We start from the raw sequence: 15,316 nt of genomic DNA, 5'->3' as shown, positions 1-15,316 counted from the left end.
GATATGAGTTATAATGTGGATGATGTTTTTTGGCAACTCAAATGAAAATATAAAAGTGGAGCTAAGACAGTGATTTGATGTTTGTTCCCTTTTCTATTGATCCAAAACTAGAACGTGGGATGAAATATATGCATAAATCTGAGAGATAAGTCCTTGTTAATTGCATATGACCCCATCAAATCCATATGACTGTTAAAAGGGAAGGAAATGAGGAAGCTTAGAGATTTTTTTATCTTTTTTGAATTAAAATTTGAATTTATTTTAACTGTAAAATTATAATCATTCATTTTTTTACCACATGTTATTATTTGGAAGGTATTAGCCTGTCCATGAGAGGATCCTTATTTTAAAAACTAGTTTTCAATTTTTTATTGTAATGGAAAGAAGGAAGGAAAATAGAATAGAGATCACCTATCCCAAGATTTGGTGTCTCATTGTGTACCAATTTTATCAAAAATGGCAACTAGTTAGGAAAAAAATCGTAAAACCAGAAAATAATTTTTTATTATTATTTTTTATAATGTGATTGACTTGGAACAGGAAGACATAAATTTTTTGGAACAAATGATCTTTATTTAGGAAAAAAGGTAATGTTGACGCCAAGGAAAACCTTTCCCTCCAAAGTTTGGAGAAAATATGTAATTTAAAGAATTTTTCTGTTTAGAATGCCTTCGAATTTGTAGAAGACTAACTTTTATTTTCTTTTGTATCAAATAGACTTAAGGTTATTATATTTTTCATAATTTTTATTTTCTTCAATTTTCATTCATTCTATCTTCTTCCAACATCGATTCGATAGTCACTAGGAATAAGGCCAATTATTGGACAAACGAGATCCAGCTCATGCGATAATCAATCATGTTTGGGTGGCCAATCTAACTATGATAAATGACAACAATGACAAGATATAACTAAATCATTGTAAAGCGAAAAAAACCTACATGCCAAAGGAAAATCATGTCATATGTGTAACACAGGTTCTCCATCCACACTTCAGAGGTAAACCAAGTCCACACACAATGACATTTTGTGCAAAGGTAAACTAAGATGACTCATTATGATTAAAATACTTATTATGAGTCTAGACAAAAGTATAATAATTTGGTATATCGTGATCATAATACCTATATTGAAGTACACATAATATGTGAAAATATCATAAAATATTTTAAATTATCTTATATAAAACATTTTAAAATATTTGAATATCAAGATAATATTATTATTATATTTTTGATTAGTTTAGAGTATTCACAAATATCTCTTAGGAATGGATAACTTTATAATATGATTTCTTAAGTAATTAAGAATTTAATATTAGTATAAATATGTATTAGTATTATGTTTTTTATATCATATTATGAACCTATTTATCAATATAAGTTATTATTTTATTATTATCAACAATTTATTATTTTGAACATTATCTTTCTCCTTATATATCTCTAGCATCACCCATAGGAAATTATTTACTCTCATGTATTACCATTCTAATTTTCTAAATCTAAGAAAATATTTATACTGAAGTCGATGTTATACTAATACAAGAAAGATATCTAAATTCCGACCAAATCAAAAGAAACGTGTTTATATTCATGGGTTGTTGAAAAATGTGATTTTTGCATTTATTTTCGAGTTCAATTTACGAAGAGATGTACAAACTTCCTATCTCCCTTGTGATGATAATAATTTGTTTCAATATTGTCTCATTCTTTATCACAAACCAATTTAAATAAATGAATATTTTTAAAATAAAAAGTAATAAAAATTAACATTCTGATTGGCTTGATGCATTAAGTGGAATAAGAGACATTGGTGATCTATGTACATTACCTTCAACCAAGAACCAACTGAACCAATAAATTGCATTTATTTTCTTCATCTACCCTTATTCATTTTCCTCCACACCAGTTCAATTCAGCATTCACTTTAAACCACATTCCCAAATTAACCCCACATTCTCAAATCCAATTCGATTCTTTCAGTTCCAACCCTTAGGGTTTCCAATTTGTAAACTCTGGGGGTTCGATTTACCTTTTCCTCTTTCCATGGACCTCGTCAATTTCTCTCGAAGAAACAAAAAATCGCTTCTCATAATCGCTTTTTTTGGAGCCTCTGGTTATGGCGCTTACAAGGCCTACAATTTACCCTCCGTGGTTCGAAAGAGGAACCACATCATTAAGCTTCTCAGAGCTTTGATTTCTCTTGCGGAAATGGTTTCTGATTCCGCAGAAACTATTTCCGTTCTCACCAAGGATTTCAACCAATTCATCGCATCTGATTCGGACGAAATTCCCCGAAGTTTGAGGCAGTTATCAAAAATTGCAACATCGAAGGAGTTCTCTGTGTCCTTATCTAGGGTTTCGGAGGCTCTGACCATTGGAATTTTGCGAGGGAATAGGTTACAGATGAAGAAGAATAATCCTTCTGAAATAAACGCTGAAAATTCGAACTTTTCGGATAGGCTATTGGAGAAGCTTTTCTCTAAAGCCGGAACCGGTTTTGTATCCGTCGTTGTTGGAAGCTTTGCTAGGAATCTGGTTTTGGGTTTTTATGCTGAGCCTCTTAATGGTAAAATCAATTCTGCAAAGGCGCGATCAGAGGGTTCGGATTTTCCTCCTTGGGTGAGTGTGATTTGTGATGAAAGGTGTAGGAAGGTAATAGGGGATTGTGTTCAAACCTTTGTAAGCACTGCAGTTACTGTTTTTCTTGACAGAACAGTGGATGTTAATAGTTTTGATGAAATGTTTTCTGGAATGACCAACCCGAAACACCAGGAAAAGGTTAAGGATATTCTGATTTCATTATGTAACGGTGCTGTTGAAACGTTGGTTAAAACATCTCACCAGGTGTTGACAAACCCAAGTGTGAAATCGAATTCGAGTTTGCCTGTGTCTTCTATTGCTTTTAAGAGTGAAGGACCAATTGCAACTGAAGATGGGTATCTGCAACCAGAAGCATTTCTTCAACAACATAAATCTGGAAATTCGATTAGTGGGGTTCAGGATGTTGGATTGCTTGAACAGGTTAGATCAACAATGTCTGTGCCGGCCAACAGAAGACTTGTGCTTGATGTGACGAGGAGGGTGACATTTGAAACATTGAGGTCATTTGTGGAGTTTTTGCTATGGAGAATATCAGACTGGTTCAAAAGGAGTGCGAGCAAAGCTCATAATACGGTCCTGGACAAAGGACTAGAAGTTGTTACATATGTTGGAGCTAAGTCTTCCGTTGTTATTACCTTCTGTATTGCTTTGTATTTACATATTACGGGTGGTGGTAGGATTCTCCTGCCTGCATAGTCTGATTATTATATTGATCCGTTACATGTAATGCAGTTGGGATATAATGGCAATAAATTGTTTCTTGAACCTCTATATATTTCGAAGTACTAAAAATGAGGTCATATTTCAGTGGATGAAAATTCTGGCTGTAATTTTGAAGTTATCTCTATTCCACATACTAAAAATGTTCAGACTTTTCTTTTTTGCTTAAACTAACAATGCCACTGTGCACCGATCATATTACATTATGATGATATTTATGAAAATTGACACTTTTGTAGATTGCTTTCAGGAAAGGAAATAAAGTAAGTGGCTCTATCATTGTAATATTTTAAGTATACTCTGTTACAGCAGTGTATGTAATAGTCTTCCAATTTAACCTTGCCGCCTTACAATCTTGTTCCCCCTTCAGAGAGAAACTCAGTTTCGAGTACATGTGATTGTTTCCTTCTTATATGACAATTTGATTGATCGAGTATGTTGTTTTCCTTTGTCTATAAATTTTAGAATACCTAGCATATTTGAACCTGTCACTGGCAACTGGAGCTTGCTGCTGGATATATATGTCTGGCAAATTCTGAGATTATTGTAGTTAGGTGAGTTTATCATCTCGCCTGGTGGAATGTGAATCCAATTTTTTCCGTTTAGGATTCTGATTTTTATGCATGAGATTTGGGTTTTTCCAAATAACTGTGAGCAGCAAACTATGTTCTTGGTTATTCACTAACAAGCATGTTACAAGCATATGCTTTAAATTTCTTATGTTATGGTTTATACTTAATCTAATTAATTATTATTGTTTCTGTTTCATGCATTCTTTGCCATGGTTCAAAGTCTGTATCTTTAGTGTTTTTCTATTCAATCACCTGTTAGCAACGATGCACTTTGTGAGTAATCAACCCTTGCCTAACCACTTTTGTGCCTGTAATTACGATTAGCGTCTTTTCTCTGTGATGCTTCAGCATTTTTTATTGTTGAACACTTGAAAATGGATCAGTTACCTTCTCTTCATGGCAGTGATTGATTCCAGTACATGGCTACAGGGATTGGAAACTTTCTTTGTTGATCTTAATCTATCTAGTTGGATAAATATTGCTTCTTTCCTGATTCTGTGTAACATGTAAATAGAATCCCTGATTACAATAAGCTGCCACAAACACACACTAAAACAATCCTTCAGACTAGGGACTCGGAACAGTTCTCAACACACACAAAATGAAGAGAACCAGTATGCAGATTAGGAATCACAAGGAGAATTCCTTGTGTGATATAGTTAACTGATAACCTACTTATTAGGTATAAAATGAAACAAGCTTCTAGCTTATAATCATAGGTTATCTTAAGTATTTTATCAAATAAGAGTTTATAAATTAGTAGCTTATTGAAATGAGTCTAATTGAGAACCACCACAAGGTAGCTTATTTTCTGTCCAATAAGTTAGTTAAAAACTTTTAAGCTACCTTGTGGCCTTATCAAACTAGGCATAATAATTGCACATAAAGGTGGTTAGGCAAAATCATTGTTGAAAATATAACAATTTCAAGATTGGTACTGGACTCATTGTTGAGAAGATTCATTTGTGAGTCGTGCATGCAGGTGCCAAATAAAAAAGCATATTTGTTGTTTGATATGGGAGTGGAGCCACGTTCAGACTTGCATATTCACCAAAAGTAGAATGTGTAGAAATTTGTTTGGTATCTCTCATGAACGGATGAACCTTATTTATTGCTAATTTTTAACGGAATCCAAATTTTCTATACCAAAAGTTTTCTATATTTTTATACTAATTCAATGATGTTTTGCCAAATATCTAAACGTATTAGAATAATAATTAATAAGAAATTGAATGAGGTGTATTATTTATTATTAGGCAAAATCAAATCAAGTTGGTATAGAGATATAAAAATCTTTTGATGAAGAGGATTTGGATTTAAACTATTGATAATTTTGACACATGGGATGATTATGATAACATATGGAAACTTAAAAGGCAACATTCATCTTATACCAAAATCAAAAACAACGAACAAATAAAAAAACATATATCAACTAAATAAAAATATTTATTTATTTATTGATACACTCGACATACATAGTTTATCTGTCTATATATTTGATTTATTGTATAAACATATCTTATATTTCATTGTGAGTGCATGTGATTCAACTAGAGAGTGATCTTCAAGTTCTGGGTTTATGGTTCTCAGTGTATATATAATCAAGATGAGCCTCTAGAGTCCTTCTCTCATTAAACAATCCTCTCTCCCTTCTCAACTCTCATTATCCAACTCCACCTTTGCTTCCATAACATCCTTCAATTGAAACAACATGACAATGAATACAAATTAAAGTGTCAACAATATCAAACAAGACAAATTTCATTATGACAAGGTTTATAAATCACACAACAGATTCTCTAATCTTCTAAAATTATGTCTTTTGATTTTGGACTTTAATTACCATAAATAGCATATCCTATAATAAACTTTCAATCAATTGGGCATTCTTAATGAAGTTTATATTCTTACTGGTAATCACACCATTACTTACTGGTACTGGTCACGCAAATATTGGGCTTCAATTGCTTCAAACAATTAGTACCTCACACGCATTAGGGTCCAGCCTAGTGTTCAAGAGTAAAATAGTTTAAACAAAAATAAATACGCCGTTGCCGGGGATCGAACCCGGGTCACCCGCGTGACAGGCGGGAATACTTACCACTATACTACAACGACATTTTTGTTTATCTAATTTTACGCGTTATATATATCATTCACAAACATCACTCTCATGAGATAACTGCACAAATCAGAAAGCCACGTTGTATCATTGTCCTTTTTATTTATATAATTTTTATTGTTAAGTTGGATTATAATTAAGCATAGTGTTGATTCTTATAGAAGTCTTTCCATACAGGCTTCTCAGGTTCTAGTTCCAATAGTAATACACTGTTAATCCTTATTTTGCACCCAGGTAATTCAACTACTCAACTTTAAATTTAAGTATTTTCATATAGGGTTCCCAAGGTTCTAATTACAACTTATTTCTTTACTTTAAAATTAATATTATTTTATACGTGTAATACTCTCCTTGAAGATTAGTCCAACAAATGTCCGTGACTATGACACTGCAACATCATATCATAGGATTATACTGCATGCAAAACATTACAACTTCTTTAGTGGTTGTAGTGTCGTTTGTAAATATTATTATTGGGGACGTTTTATAATTGTATAGCCTTTAATCATGGTACCACTTTTAATCAAATCAATCCAGCTCCTCATGAAAGATACTATTGTTAATGTCGTTTAAGATAGCTAAGGAAAATACATTTTTTAAAATATAAATTTAGGTGTCATGATAGATCTTACAATTCTTAGATCATCTTATAAATATACTTATAATCTATTCACCCATAAAGTTTTTTTTGTTAAAATTGAGATTTTAACTCTAGGCTTTGTCAGGTTATGAGTCAATTTCATAAACCAATATTTATCTTATCTTAAAGGATATTATTTACTTAGGATGAATGTTTACATTGGCTAAATGCAAAATGATTTTATTTATAATTATATGAACAATTTTGACTTTTTTTTAGTCCAGTTACAATTTTCAGTTTAAATTAGGCAATTATCAATTTTTTATTTATTATGAACACGACTATCTCTTCCAATAATTATCACTTCTAAGAATCAACCTTTTATATTTTAATCATTATGAGCATCTTCACAATCATCAACTTCACTATTGATATACATTAGTCATATTACTACTATAAAGTAGAAACTAGGTCACCTAACTCAGAAACTTCCAAGCACTAATGAAAAATGAAAATGAAACACTTTACTATAAAAAATACATAAATATAAAACAATCTATTGTTGTTAATAAGTACAAGGTTGCAAGTAACAATGTTCCATCCTTGTATGAATGCTTTCATTGTCCCAAACTGTTAGATAAGCTGTCTATCCAAATTGATTGCTCTGCTCCACATTTAACTGCTGCATCTTTATATTCCTTCATACCCAATTCAACTATTACAATTTCAAACCCTTCTATGGCTTCAGCAACACTCAAATCACAGAAAAGACTAGCAGAATTTCTAAAGGAGCAACAAGAACCTTTCACCTTAGAGGTTTACTTATTAGAAAGAGGGTACTCACAAAAATGGAACTCAAAGTCAAAACTAGATTCACACAAGAGTATTGAGAGATCAGTAAGTACTTGCTTAAACAGAAAAATAAAGTCTTTGTCTCCAATTTTCAAAGTTTTATCAACTCTTCATAGGAAGATTTCTTGTCACAATAAAAGTAGTATTGTGACCAAAGACTCCAGCAATAGAAGTGAACATGTTTGTATCTCTAATGAAGCTTGTAGCTTTGATCTCAAAGTTGTGGAAACAGAACGATTCTCATGTTCTACCAGCTCAACTGTGTTCCTTTCATGTTCAGATATCGATGAGGATGAAACTTCATTATTGGCACATAGTGATAAACCTCAGTTTTCTCCAGATACTTGCAGAGTTTCCACTTTATGCAACATAGAAGTGCAGAGGTATGAACTCAATTTCTGTTTTACCTTCCAATGAATAAAACTTATATAGTAAGTGCTGGTTGATTATGACTATATAGGCATGTACCTATTTAACTTTCACTCATCATTATCAAAGCTATTTGCATAAAACTCAATTTAAACTTTTGTAGCTGAACAAAAAGTATTAATTAGTTTCTTTACCATTGCAACAAAGCCAACATGGAAATCATCACCAAATATGCATAGAAGGTAGCACTTTTCCACTTACACAGTATCAAAATAGTAAGTTTCTATGGCTATTATAAATGCATGTTATGTTTAATTTGTTTAATTTGAACATTTTTTTAATGATGTTCCAGTTTCTTTAGCAGATAGAACATTGAATCATGATGTTTCTGGAAAGGAAAAGAGAATACACAGTTGTGGTGTGGTTGCACCTAAGAAAATCACAGAGGAATCACTACTATCAACTGCTCTATGGAGTTTACTAACTCATTCAACAAAAAAAGAGAACTATAGCATGGATTTGAGAGAGAACCTTGGGTCTAATGTTTCTAAGATATTGAAATCTAAAAGGGTATTGCACAAGACAAAACAGCTTCTATTTGATTGTGTGAGAGAAATTACTATAACTCTTCCAAGAAAAGATTATGGACAGGGTGGTAACAAAATATTCATGGGACCTGAAGAACTTGGAAATATAATATGCCAGAGGACAAAAGAATGGAGTAAAAAAGGTGCAGGAGATGAGACAAATCTGACACATTTGTTAACTTTGGATTACTTGAATTCCATTAATGAATGGAGTAAATTCGAGCAGCATGTTAAAGATGTTAGTATTGAGATTGCTGATGCAATTTTGGAATGTGTTAATGATGAAATTGTATCAGATATGATTGAAATTCTGGCACCAATTAACCATTATAACAAACTTCAATTTTGATTGTAATTTCTCTTAGTACATTTCTCACCCTTCATTCTTAAATGATGTCTGGTTCTAGTGGGCACATTGCTTATCTCATTGTCTCGTGAATAGTTTAAATACATGTTGTGTTACTCCTCTCATTACCAATTAGTCTTGAGATGAAACCTTAACAAACATGCATGTAACCCTCAAGTTGGAATATGTTTGCTTATGATTTTTTTTTCAATTTTTGTTGGATGAATTACTTATGGCTTTGTCCATGCATTTAAGTAATTATTATCTCATCCATAAGATAAGCAGATTTTTCTACATTGATGTGATTATTTTTGCCTCAAATAACAAATAGTTATGCTTAGCCTCTTCATGCCTTAGAAGATAGAACCATGATGAATGATGCTTTTTTAGTTTATATAAATAGATTTCAATTATTGTGACCAAATGGCTTTATGTGCTCTGGCTCTTAGAAAACATTATTCCTATTTTCTATCTTATAAAACATATCCTTAATAGAGATAACAATAGTGTTACATATAACAATTAATTTTTTTTCAAATATATTATTTATGCACGAATTATTTATTTTACTACATGAATTAAGAAAATATTAAATAATAAATAAGATTAATATAAAATAACAGTTAATGTACTTTTAAACTTCTAAACGAGACACATAAACATAAACATGAAGAAAGAAAAAATCTTGACAGAATTATTTAGAAAATATAGTTAAAAATTATATTAATGAGTGTCCTAATTACAATTATTAAGGAGTTTAAAATAGAAAATGTGATTTAGAAGCACAAAGATGGATGCAGACAAGTAACTAATAGATCAATTGGATGGAGACAATTAAAGTACTAAAGACACTGCAGACACAAGAGGCCAAGAGTGTTCCCCATTATCAAAAAGGCATTTAAAGTGAAAGTTATATTGTGGGAGACAAAGTGGTATCTTATGTTTTCCACACTTAGTATTATTTTATGTGTCATGACTTCATGATTGATTAAAAAATATATATTTAAATTAAAATTTAATTTTTAAGTAATTTTCTGATTAATTAGAATATCATGGTACATGAAGTAACACTAATGTGAAGATGGGCACCCTTCCCCACTATCAATTGCTTTCTAATTCAACCATTCTTTTCTTTCCATTAAATATGCCTTTTTGCCTCCATGTATTAGGCTCAACGCCGCACTGTGGGGCAACATATAAGGCCTATGCATCATGCATGAAAATGATGAAATGAAGTATGATAATTGGTAAGTAACTATCCTCATATATTATTAGTAGGAAATTTAGAGTGTACATAGCTTCTGTAAAGAACAATATCATCCGCATCAATATGTTTGCAAGTGTATGGGAAATTTCCATCTTTGGGGGTGTCATACTCACTAGTTGTGCTATATAAGGACAATTAACTATGCAATAATATTAGTTAGTTGGTACTGATTTAGGGATCTTTTGATTATTAATAAAATTTTCTAGCAATTGATTTGAACATTCTATCCAATTGAATTATATAACTTCAAGTAGATGCTATATTCCATTAATCTTCACCACTAGTGTATGTTAGAGGATCTTGTATTTATATCTTTGTTGTCATCAATCTAACAAGAGTTCTTTATATTTTCACTGCGCCGGAGTCGAAAGACAACATACAAATTTGTCTCCATTTCTTTATAGCACATGGAATACTACAAAAGATAAAAGTGGTATTTAAATATTTTGGTTGAACAATGAGAATATTAGAGTTGGGTAGGGTTAACAAGTGACCAAGCCCAATGCTTTTACAAACAGGCCACAACTATTGAGTTATTCGGATCCTGTACTTGTTACTAGTTAGGGTTAAGGGTTTTGAGGCGCCGAAACAGTGTGTGCAAATCTCATCATAATTTTCACCGCTATAAATACAACCACCATCTCTTACTTATTTTATATCATTCTCTTTTCCCTTTCTCTTCTGAAACTTTGTTATTTTCAAGTATCTGAGTCGTAGCTTCGTTTTTTCTTTTCCATTGTTTTGTTATATTGTAGAATAGATAGAAAGGGTTGTTTGTGATGATTATAAAAAATTCCTCGTACTGATTGCTATTGCCATAGCGTGACAGACACGATTACACCCATAGAATATGAGCAACTTCACCCTTTCTCTCTTAATGATTTTTTGCAATTTGTTTTGTGTTTTGAAATTGAAAACAGATTAAGGGATTTGGATCTTGATTTGCGGAGCATTTTGATACAATAATTGCTGTTTGCATATATCCAAGTCCTCAAATTGATTGTGTGGTGTTTAAAGCCCTTACCTTAAATCATTGAGGTTCGGGTTACGCACACCGCCATAATCACATTGGTATTTTGTTCTCTACTTTGATTCATCTTTTCTTCCTTATCGTATTGTTCAGAATAACAATAACCGGTGAATTGAAAATTTCAGTAACCGGTGAATTGAAAATTTCTGTACCCGGTGAATTGAAAATTTCAACAACCGGTGAATTGAGAATTTCAAGAACCGGTGAATTGAGAATTTCAAGAACCGGTGAATTGACCTTGGAGGGGAAACGTTAGTGATATATGTATTAAGGATATTAATCAGATCCAGGTTTCATAAAATGCATTTGATAATCGCCACATTGAATTTAGGCCGTGGTTCCGTGATGAAGATAATAATAATTTGTGCATATGATCTATTTAGGGGGTAGAGTAGATTAAAAACTAACCTTAAGTAACAAAACGAGGGCGTTTGGTAAGAAATCGAAAACCAAAATATACACAATCAATTTGTAAAAAGTATGAAATAACAATTAAGAACGCATTTTTCTTCGAATGTTAAGATTGCCATAGTGGGCATGTATAAAAAAAGTGAACTGATGGTAAAGTCTGCATAGACGAAGATATTTCTGGACATGGTAATAAGTTCTACCTTCTTGGGTCTTATTTCGCTACCATTGGATTGCTCTCACCAGAATTGGAAAATTTTGGTGGATAGTCTCCTCTGTTGTATATTTTTTTGAAATTTCAGGGTAATTGTATTTTTAATGAAAATTGTCTACTGTATCACGATTTTTAGGGAAGTTGCTTTCCTTGCAAGAATTTCACTTATTCTCAAGTCGTGTTCAAACTAAATTATCCACATAAATTTTACCAGGGAATGTGCGATGAAGATAATAATAATTTGATTGTAATGATAATTAATAATTATGTAATTTTATTAATAAACTTAATATGATTCTATAATCCACTTGAAATGTATAATTACCTACATCTTTTCTCTTATATTACTCAAAATCACATTGATATAATTGTTTTGAAGAATTATAATGGAGGATGATAATATATAAAACTTATATATTGTTAGTCTATATATTTTTCTCATAATTCTTAAAATACTCCTATTCTAGATATATTATCTTATTTATAATTATACATATGTAATTAAGGATGCCACATTAATATTTTGTTTTTGTATAAGTATGATAACATATTTATGCCAAATGAGAATATGACTACATATCAAATTTGATTACTTATTAGTATGTATTCCGTATAGAAAATATCTTCTACATAGTTAGACTAACCTCAAGTGTATAAAGAATAAATGTATTAGAAGATTGAATATAACTTATCTAGAAATTCAAAAATATAATTTACGAAATATATATTGTTATTACCCTAAATAAAAATAATGTATTATCCATTCACACTACATAGATAAAATTTAAATATATATATAAATCTAAATAAAAAGGAAACATAGGAATAGATCATGGGTACAATTGGAAAGTTACAATTTTTAGATGAGAAGGAGAAATAGGGTAACGGGCCAGTGGGCTTGTTTGGGCCTAATCATACAAAGTCCTTTACGGAGTTATCTTAGAGTGGTGTTTTTTAGATGTGATAGCAGAGATAGCGAAATTGGGGTTTAGGGTTCGTGATTGAATTGGGGATTTAGGGTTTCTGAGGACAGTGAATTTCAATATGGATTCAGATAAAGCGAAGCTGTTCGTAGGGGGCATTTCGCGAGAAACCACTGATGATATTCTTAGAAATCATTTCGCTCGGTACGGAAACGTTTTAGATTCCACGATTTCAGTAGACCGCATCACTCGAAACCCTAGAGGTTTTGGCTTTGTTACATTCTCTGATCTATCTGCAGCTGTAAAAGCTCTTCAAGACACCCATGTTGTTCTTGGAAGAACGGTAACTTTACCTGTTTGTTTAAACACTTGATTTCTTCATTTATTTGTATCGAAAAGAGTGATTCAAGTTTTAGCTACAATTTTCAATGCTTATGTTGTTGTTTAATTTTTTATGGATTTGTGTGATTTATGATTTTTGTGTAGGTAGAAGTGAAAAGAGCAATACCGAGAAGTGAACAACAACACCAAAACCAAATGCAGAATAGAGTTGCGAGTAATTATTGTAGTAATGAGTGTAGTGGTGACCAGATTAGGACGAAAAAGATATTTGTAGGAGGTTTATCATCCAGTATATCCGAGGAAGAGTTTAGGAGATATTTTGAGAGGTTTGGTCGGATAACCGATGTAGTGGTGATGCAGGACAGTGTAACTCACCGGCCTCGGGGATTTGGGTTCATCACTTTCGATTCAGAAAAATCCGTTGAAAATGCTGTGGTGCAAAGTTTTCATGACTTGAATGGTAGGCAGGTTGAGGTGAAGAGGGCTGTACCAAAAGAGGGGAACTATGGCGGTGATGGTTTTAGCAAGTCAAGACATAATAAGATTGAAAGAGGACCATCTCAAATTTATCCTCCTTATAGTCCAAGGTACATGTTCCCCGGCTCTGCACCTTTGTCCTATTATAGCAGTGGTGGGGTTTATGCCTATGGATCAAACCCCTATGGTTATTGCTACACTATGGGTGGGTATGGGGTGAATGGATTTGCAGTTCCATCTGATGCTTCTAGAAACTTCTGGTATGGTCCCATGGTAACCGGTCCTCAGGCATGTCAGATGCCATATGTCAATGCCTCTCCCAATGTTGCCTACACGGGTGGTAGGGTTCAAATAGTAGGTAGTTGTTTTGGAACCAGGGGGTACAATGGCGTTCTTGGGCCTGCAACAAATTTGAAATCTGATCAATGTTATACTGCCAATGGATTTATTCCACACTACGTGACACCACCTCACAGCTAGGAGCATGGTGCTAACTTTCAAGTTTGAGGGGAAACAGTAAGGAGTTTGTAGTTAACTGACTGAAAGTGTCATTTGGCCGTAATTACTGCAGGTAAATACACACTGACTGCTACTTCTGGGCCGGTTGGTATATTCATAGTTTAAATTTGTGAAGATACATTTACATGTCATTAGTTTGTTGTGTAACTTGTGTTAGAAACATGTCAGGGTTCAGGCTTCTGTAAATAATTTTATGATATGCTTTTCTCTTTATTCTTCCTTTCATGGTACTTGCAATTTGGTTTGTTTTTATTCGTTCTTTTTCCCTTCCAGTATTAAACAAATTTGCCTCACAAGTTTTTTTGTGCCTTTCTAGCTTGAAATGAATTTTTTATTTGTGTGCTGGGCTTTGAGCAAGTGTGAATGCTTATCTCTTTTTCGTAGATTCAATTTGTACAAGTGTGTATGTATAACTGCTTGGATTTTAACTTCACCCCATTTTTTGGAAAAAAATGAAATTGCTCTGTTTGTCGTGGTTGAAATATGGAAAATGCTTAGAAACTGTAACATGGTTGTAATTTACATTATAAGCCTATTATGAGGACAAACCAATGAAGGTTATCACGCCATTGAAGGTTGCATTATACATTTTACACATCCTGAGACAATAAAGAATCTAACTAGGGTCATTTTATGAATTGTAATTTTGCAATCATTGATTCAAAAACTCTATAGAAGGACACAATTGGAAAGGGTAGACGTGCACATTCATATCCTTCAAATGAAGAGGCAGATTTTGACTCATGAGAACAAAAAAGTTAAGAAATATCTTGGACTGGAGTTGTCACCAAGTAACAATAAATAAGCATGGAAAAATGTATCACAATTTGTAGGACAGTTGGTTATGCTCAAATCTTAGTGTAGAAGTTGTTCGTGTATATATATATATATATATATATACTCAAGTTTTCCTTCCTACTTTTCTTTCCTTAACTTTTCTATCATCAACTTTTCAAAGTTATTAACTTATTATCCTGATGTGTCTTTTTATGACTAACATTTCACTATGTTTACTTATTCACAAAAACAAACGTGTGGATATTTCATTTCGTTTTAAAACGAAATATTATATCTTCTTGCTCTTTATATTTGAGACCGGCATCTGTTGCAGTAGATGAAATTTTCAAGGTTTTTTGTTTCACCATTGCCAAAAGTAGAGAATTTTGATGGTTGGCATTGCAAGCACTCACTTGAGTAAGGATACTCTCCATTAATGAAGATACAAGTTCTACACAATAACACATAAAAGACAACATGTGATAACACTTTTATCCTTTTGTTTACCTTAAAATCACATTTTTGACACTGAAACTATAAGTAAAAACAATCACGCCTCTCAATTAATGAAGAAAATCCTTGTTCGACTTGAGTGACTGCAG

At 32.3% G+C, this 15,316-nt stretch overlaps 3 protein-coding genes and 1 non-coding gene across 7 annotated transcripts; 3 read left to right on the top strand and 1 right to left on the bottom strand.

The window, feature by feature from the left end:
* LOC109343849 (protein PHLOEM PROTEIN 2-LIKE A10) lies at positions 1,921–3,440 on the top strand. The gene is made up of 2 exons (XM_019582340.1): positions 1,921–1,957; positions 1,988–3,440. The coding sequence occupies exon 2, from the start codon at positions 2,049–2,051 to the stop codon at positions 3,300–3,302; it is 1,254 nt and encodes a 417-aa protein (XP_019437885.1). The 5' UTR covers positions 1,921–1,957; positions 1,988–2,048; the 3' UTR covers positions 3,303–3,440.
* On the bottom strand, positions 5,948–6,019 carry TRNAD-GUC. The gene has a single exon. It is a non-coding gene; the product is annotated as a tRNA-Asp (tRNA).
* On the top strand, positions 7,111–8,773 carry LOC109343846. 4 transcript variants are annotated; one of them, XM_019582338.1, is made up of 4 exons: positions 7,111–7,758; positions 7,816–7,838; positions 8,032–8,099; positions 8,177–8,773. In XM_019582338.1, exons 1-4 carry the CDS (start codon positions 7,342–7,344, stop codon positions 8,758–8,760), a joined length of 1,092 nt encoding a protein of 363 aa, XP_019437883.1. In that variant the 5' UTR covers positions 7,111–7,341; the 3' UTR covers positions 8,761–8,773. The 4 variants fall into 4 exon arrangements, with proteins under 4 accessions (XP_019437883.1, XP_019437880.1, XP_019437882.1 ...); XM_019582335.1 differs by having other exon boundaries at positions 7,111–7,838; XM_019582337.1 differs by having other exon boundaries at positions 7,112–7,838; positions 8,032–8,066; positions 8,189–8,773.
* LOC109343848 (heterogeneous nuclear ribonucleoprotein 1-like) lies at positions 12,611–14,233 on the top strand. The gene is made up of 2 exons (XM_019582339.1): positions 12,611–12,942; positions 13,086–14,233. The coding sequence occupies exons 1-2, from the start codon at positions 12,721–12,723 to the stop codon at positions 13,896–13,898; spliced, it is 1,035 nt and encodes a 344-aa protein (XP_019437884.1). The 5' UTR covers positions 12,611–12,720; the 3' UTR covers positions 13,899–14,233.

The sequence above is a fragment of the Lupinus angustifolius genome, chromosome LG03 (genome assembly GCF_001865875.1).
Source record: "Lupinus angustifolius cultivar Tanjil chromosome LG03, LupAngTanjil_v1.0, whole genome shotgun sequence".
NCBI lineage: Eukaryota > Viridiplantae > Streptophyta > Magnoliopsida > Fabales > Fabaceae > Lupinus > Lupinus angustifolius.
Note: the sequence above shows the minus strand (reverse complement) of the source record. Positions and strands in the feature narration are given on the sequence as shown.

Excerpts from the sequence above, each read along its gene's own strand:
- LOC109343848 (XM_019582339.1), top strand. The coding sequence starts at position 12,721 with ATGGATTCAGATAAAGCGAAGCTGTTCGTAGGGGGCATTTCGCGAGAA. Across the intron at positions 12,943-13,085 it reads ATGTTGTTCTTGGAAGAACG|GTAGAAGTGAAAAGAGCAAT; the intron begins GTAACTTTACCT and ends ATTTTTGTGTAG.
- LOC109343846 (XM_019582335.1), top strand. The coding sequence starts at position 7,342 with ATGGCTTCAGCAACACTCAAATCACAGAAAAGACTAGCAGAATTTCTA. Across the intron at positions 7,839-8,031 it reads TGCAACATAGAAGTGCAGAG|CCAACATGGAAATCATCACC; the intron begins GTATGAACTCAA and ends ATTGCAACAAAG. Across the intron at positions 8,100-8,176 it reads ACTTACACAGTATCAAAATA|TTTCTTTAGCAGATAGAACA; the intron begins GTAAGTTTCTAT and ends ATGATGTTCCAG.
- LOC109343849 (XM_019582340.1), top strand. The coding sequence starts at position 2,049 with ATGGACCTCGTCAATTTCTCTCGAAGAAACAAAAAATCGCTTCTCATA.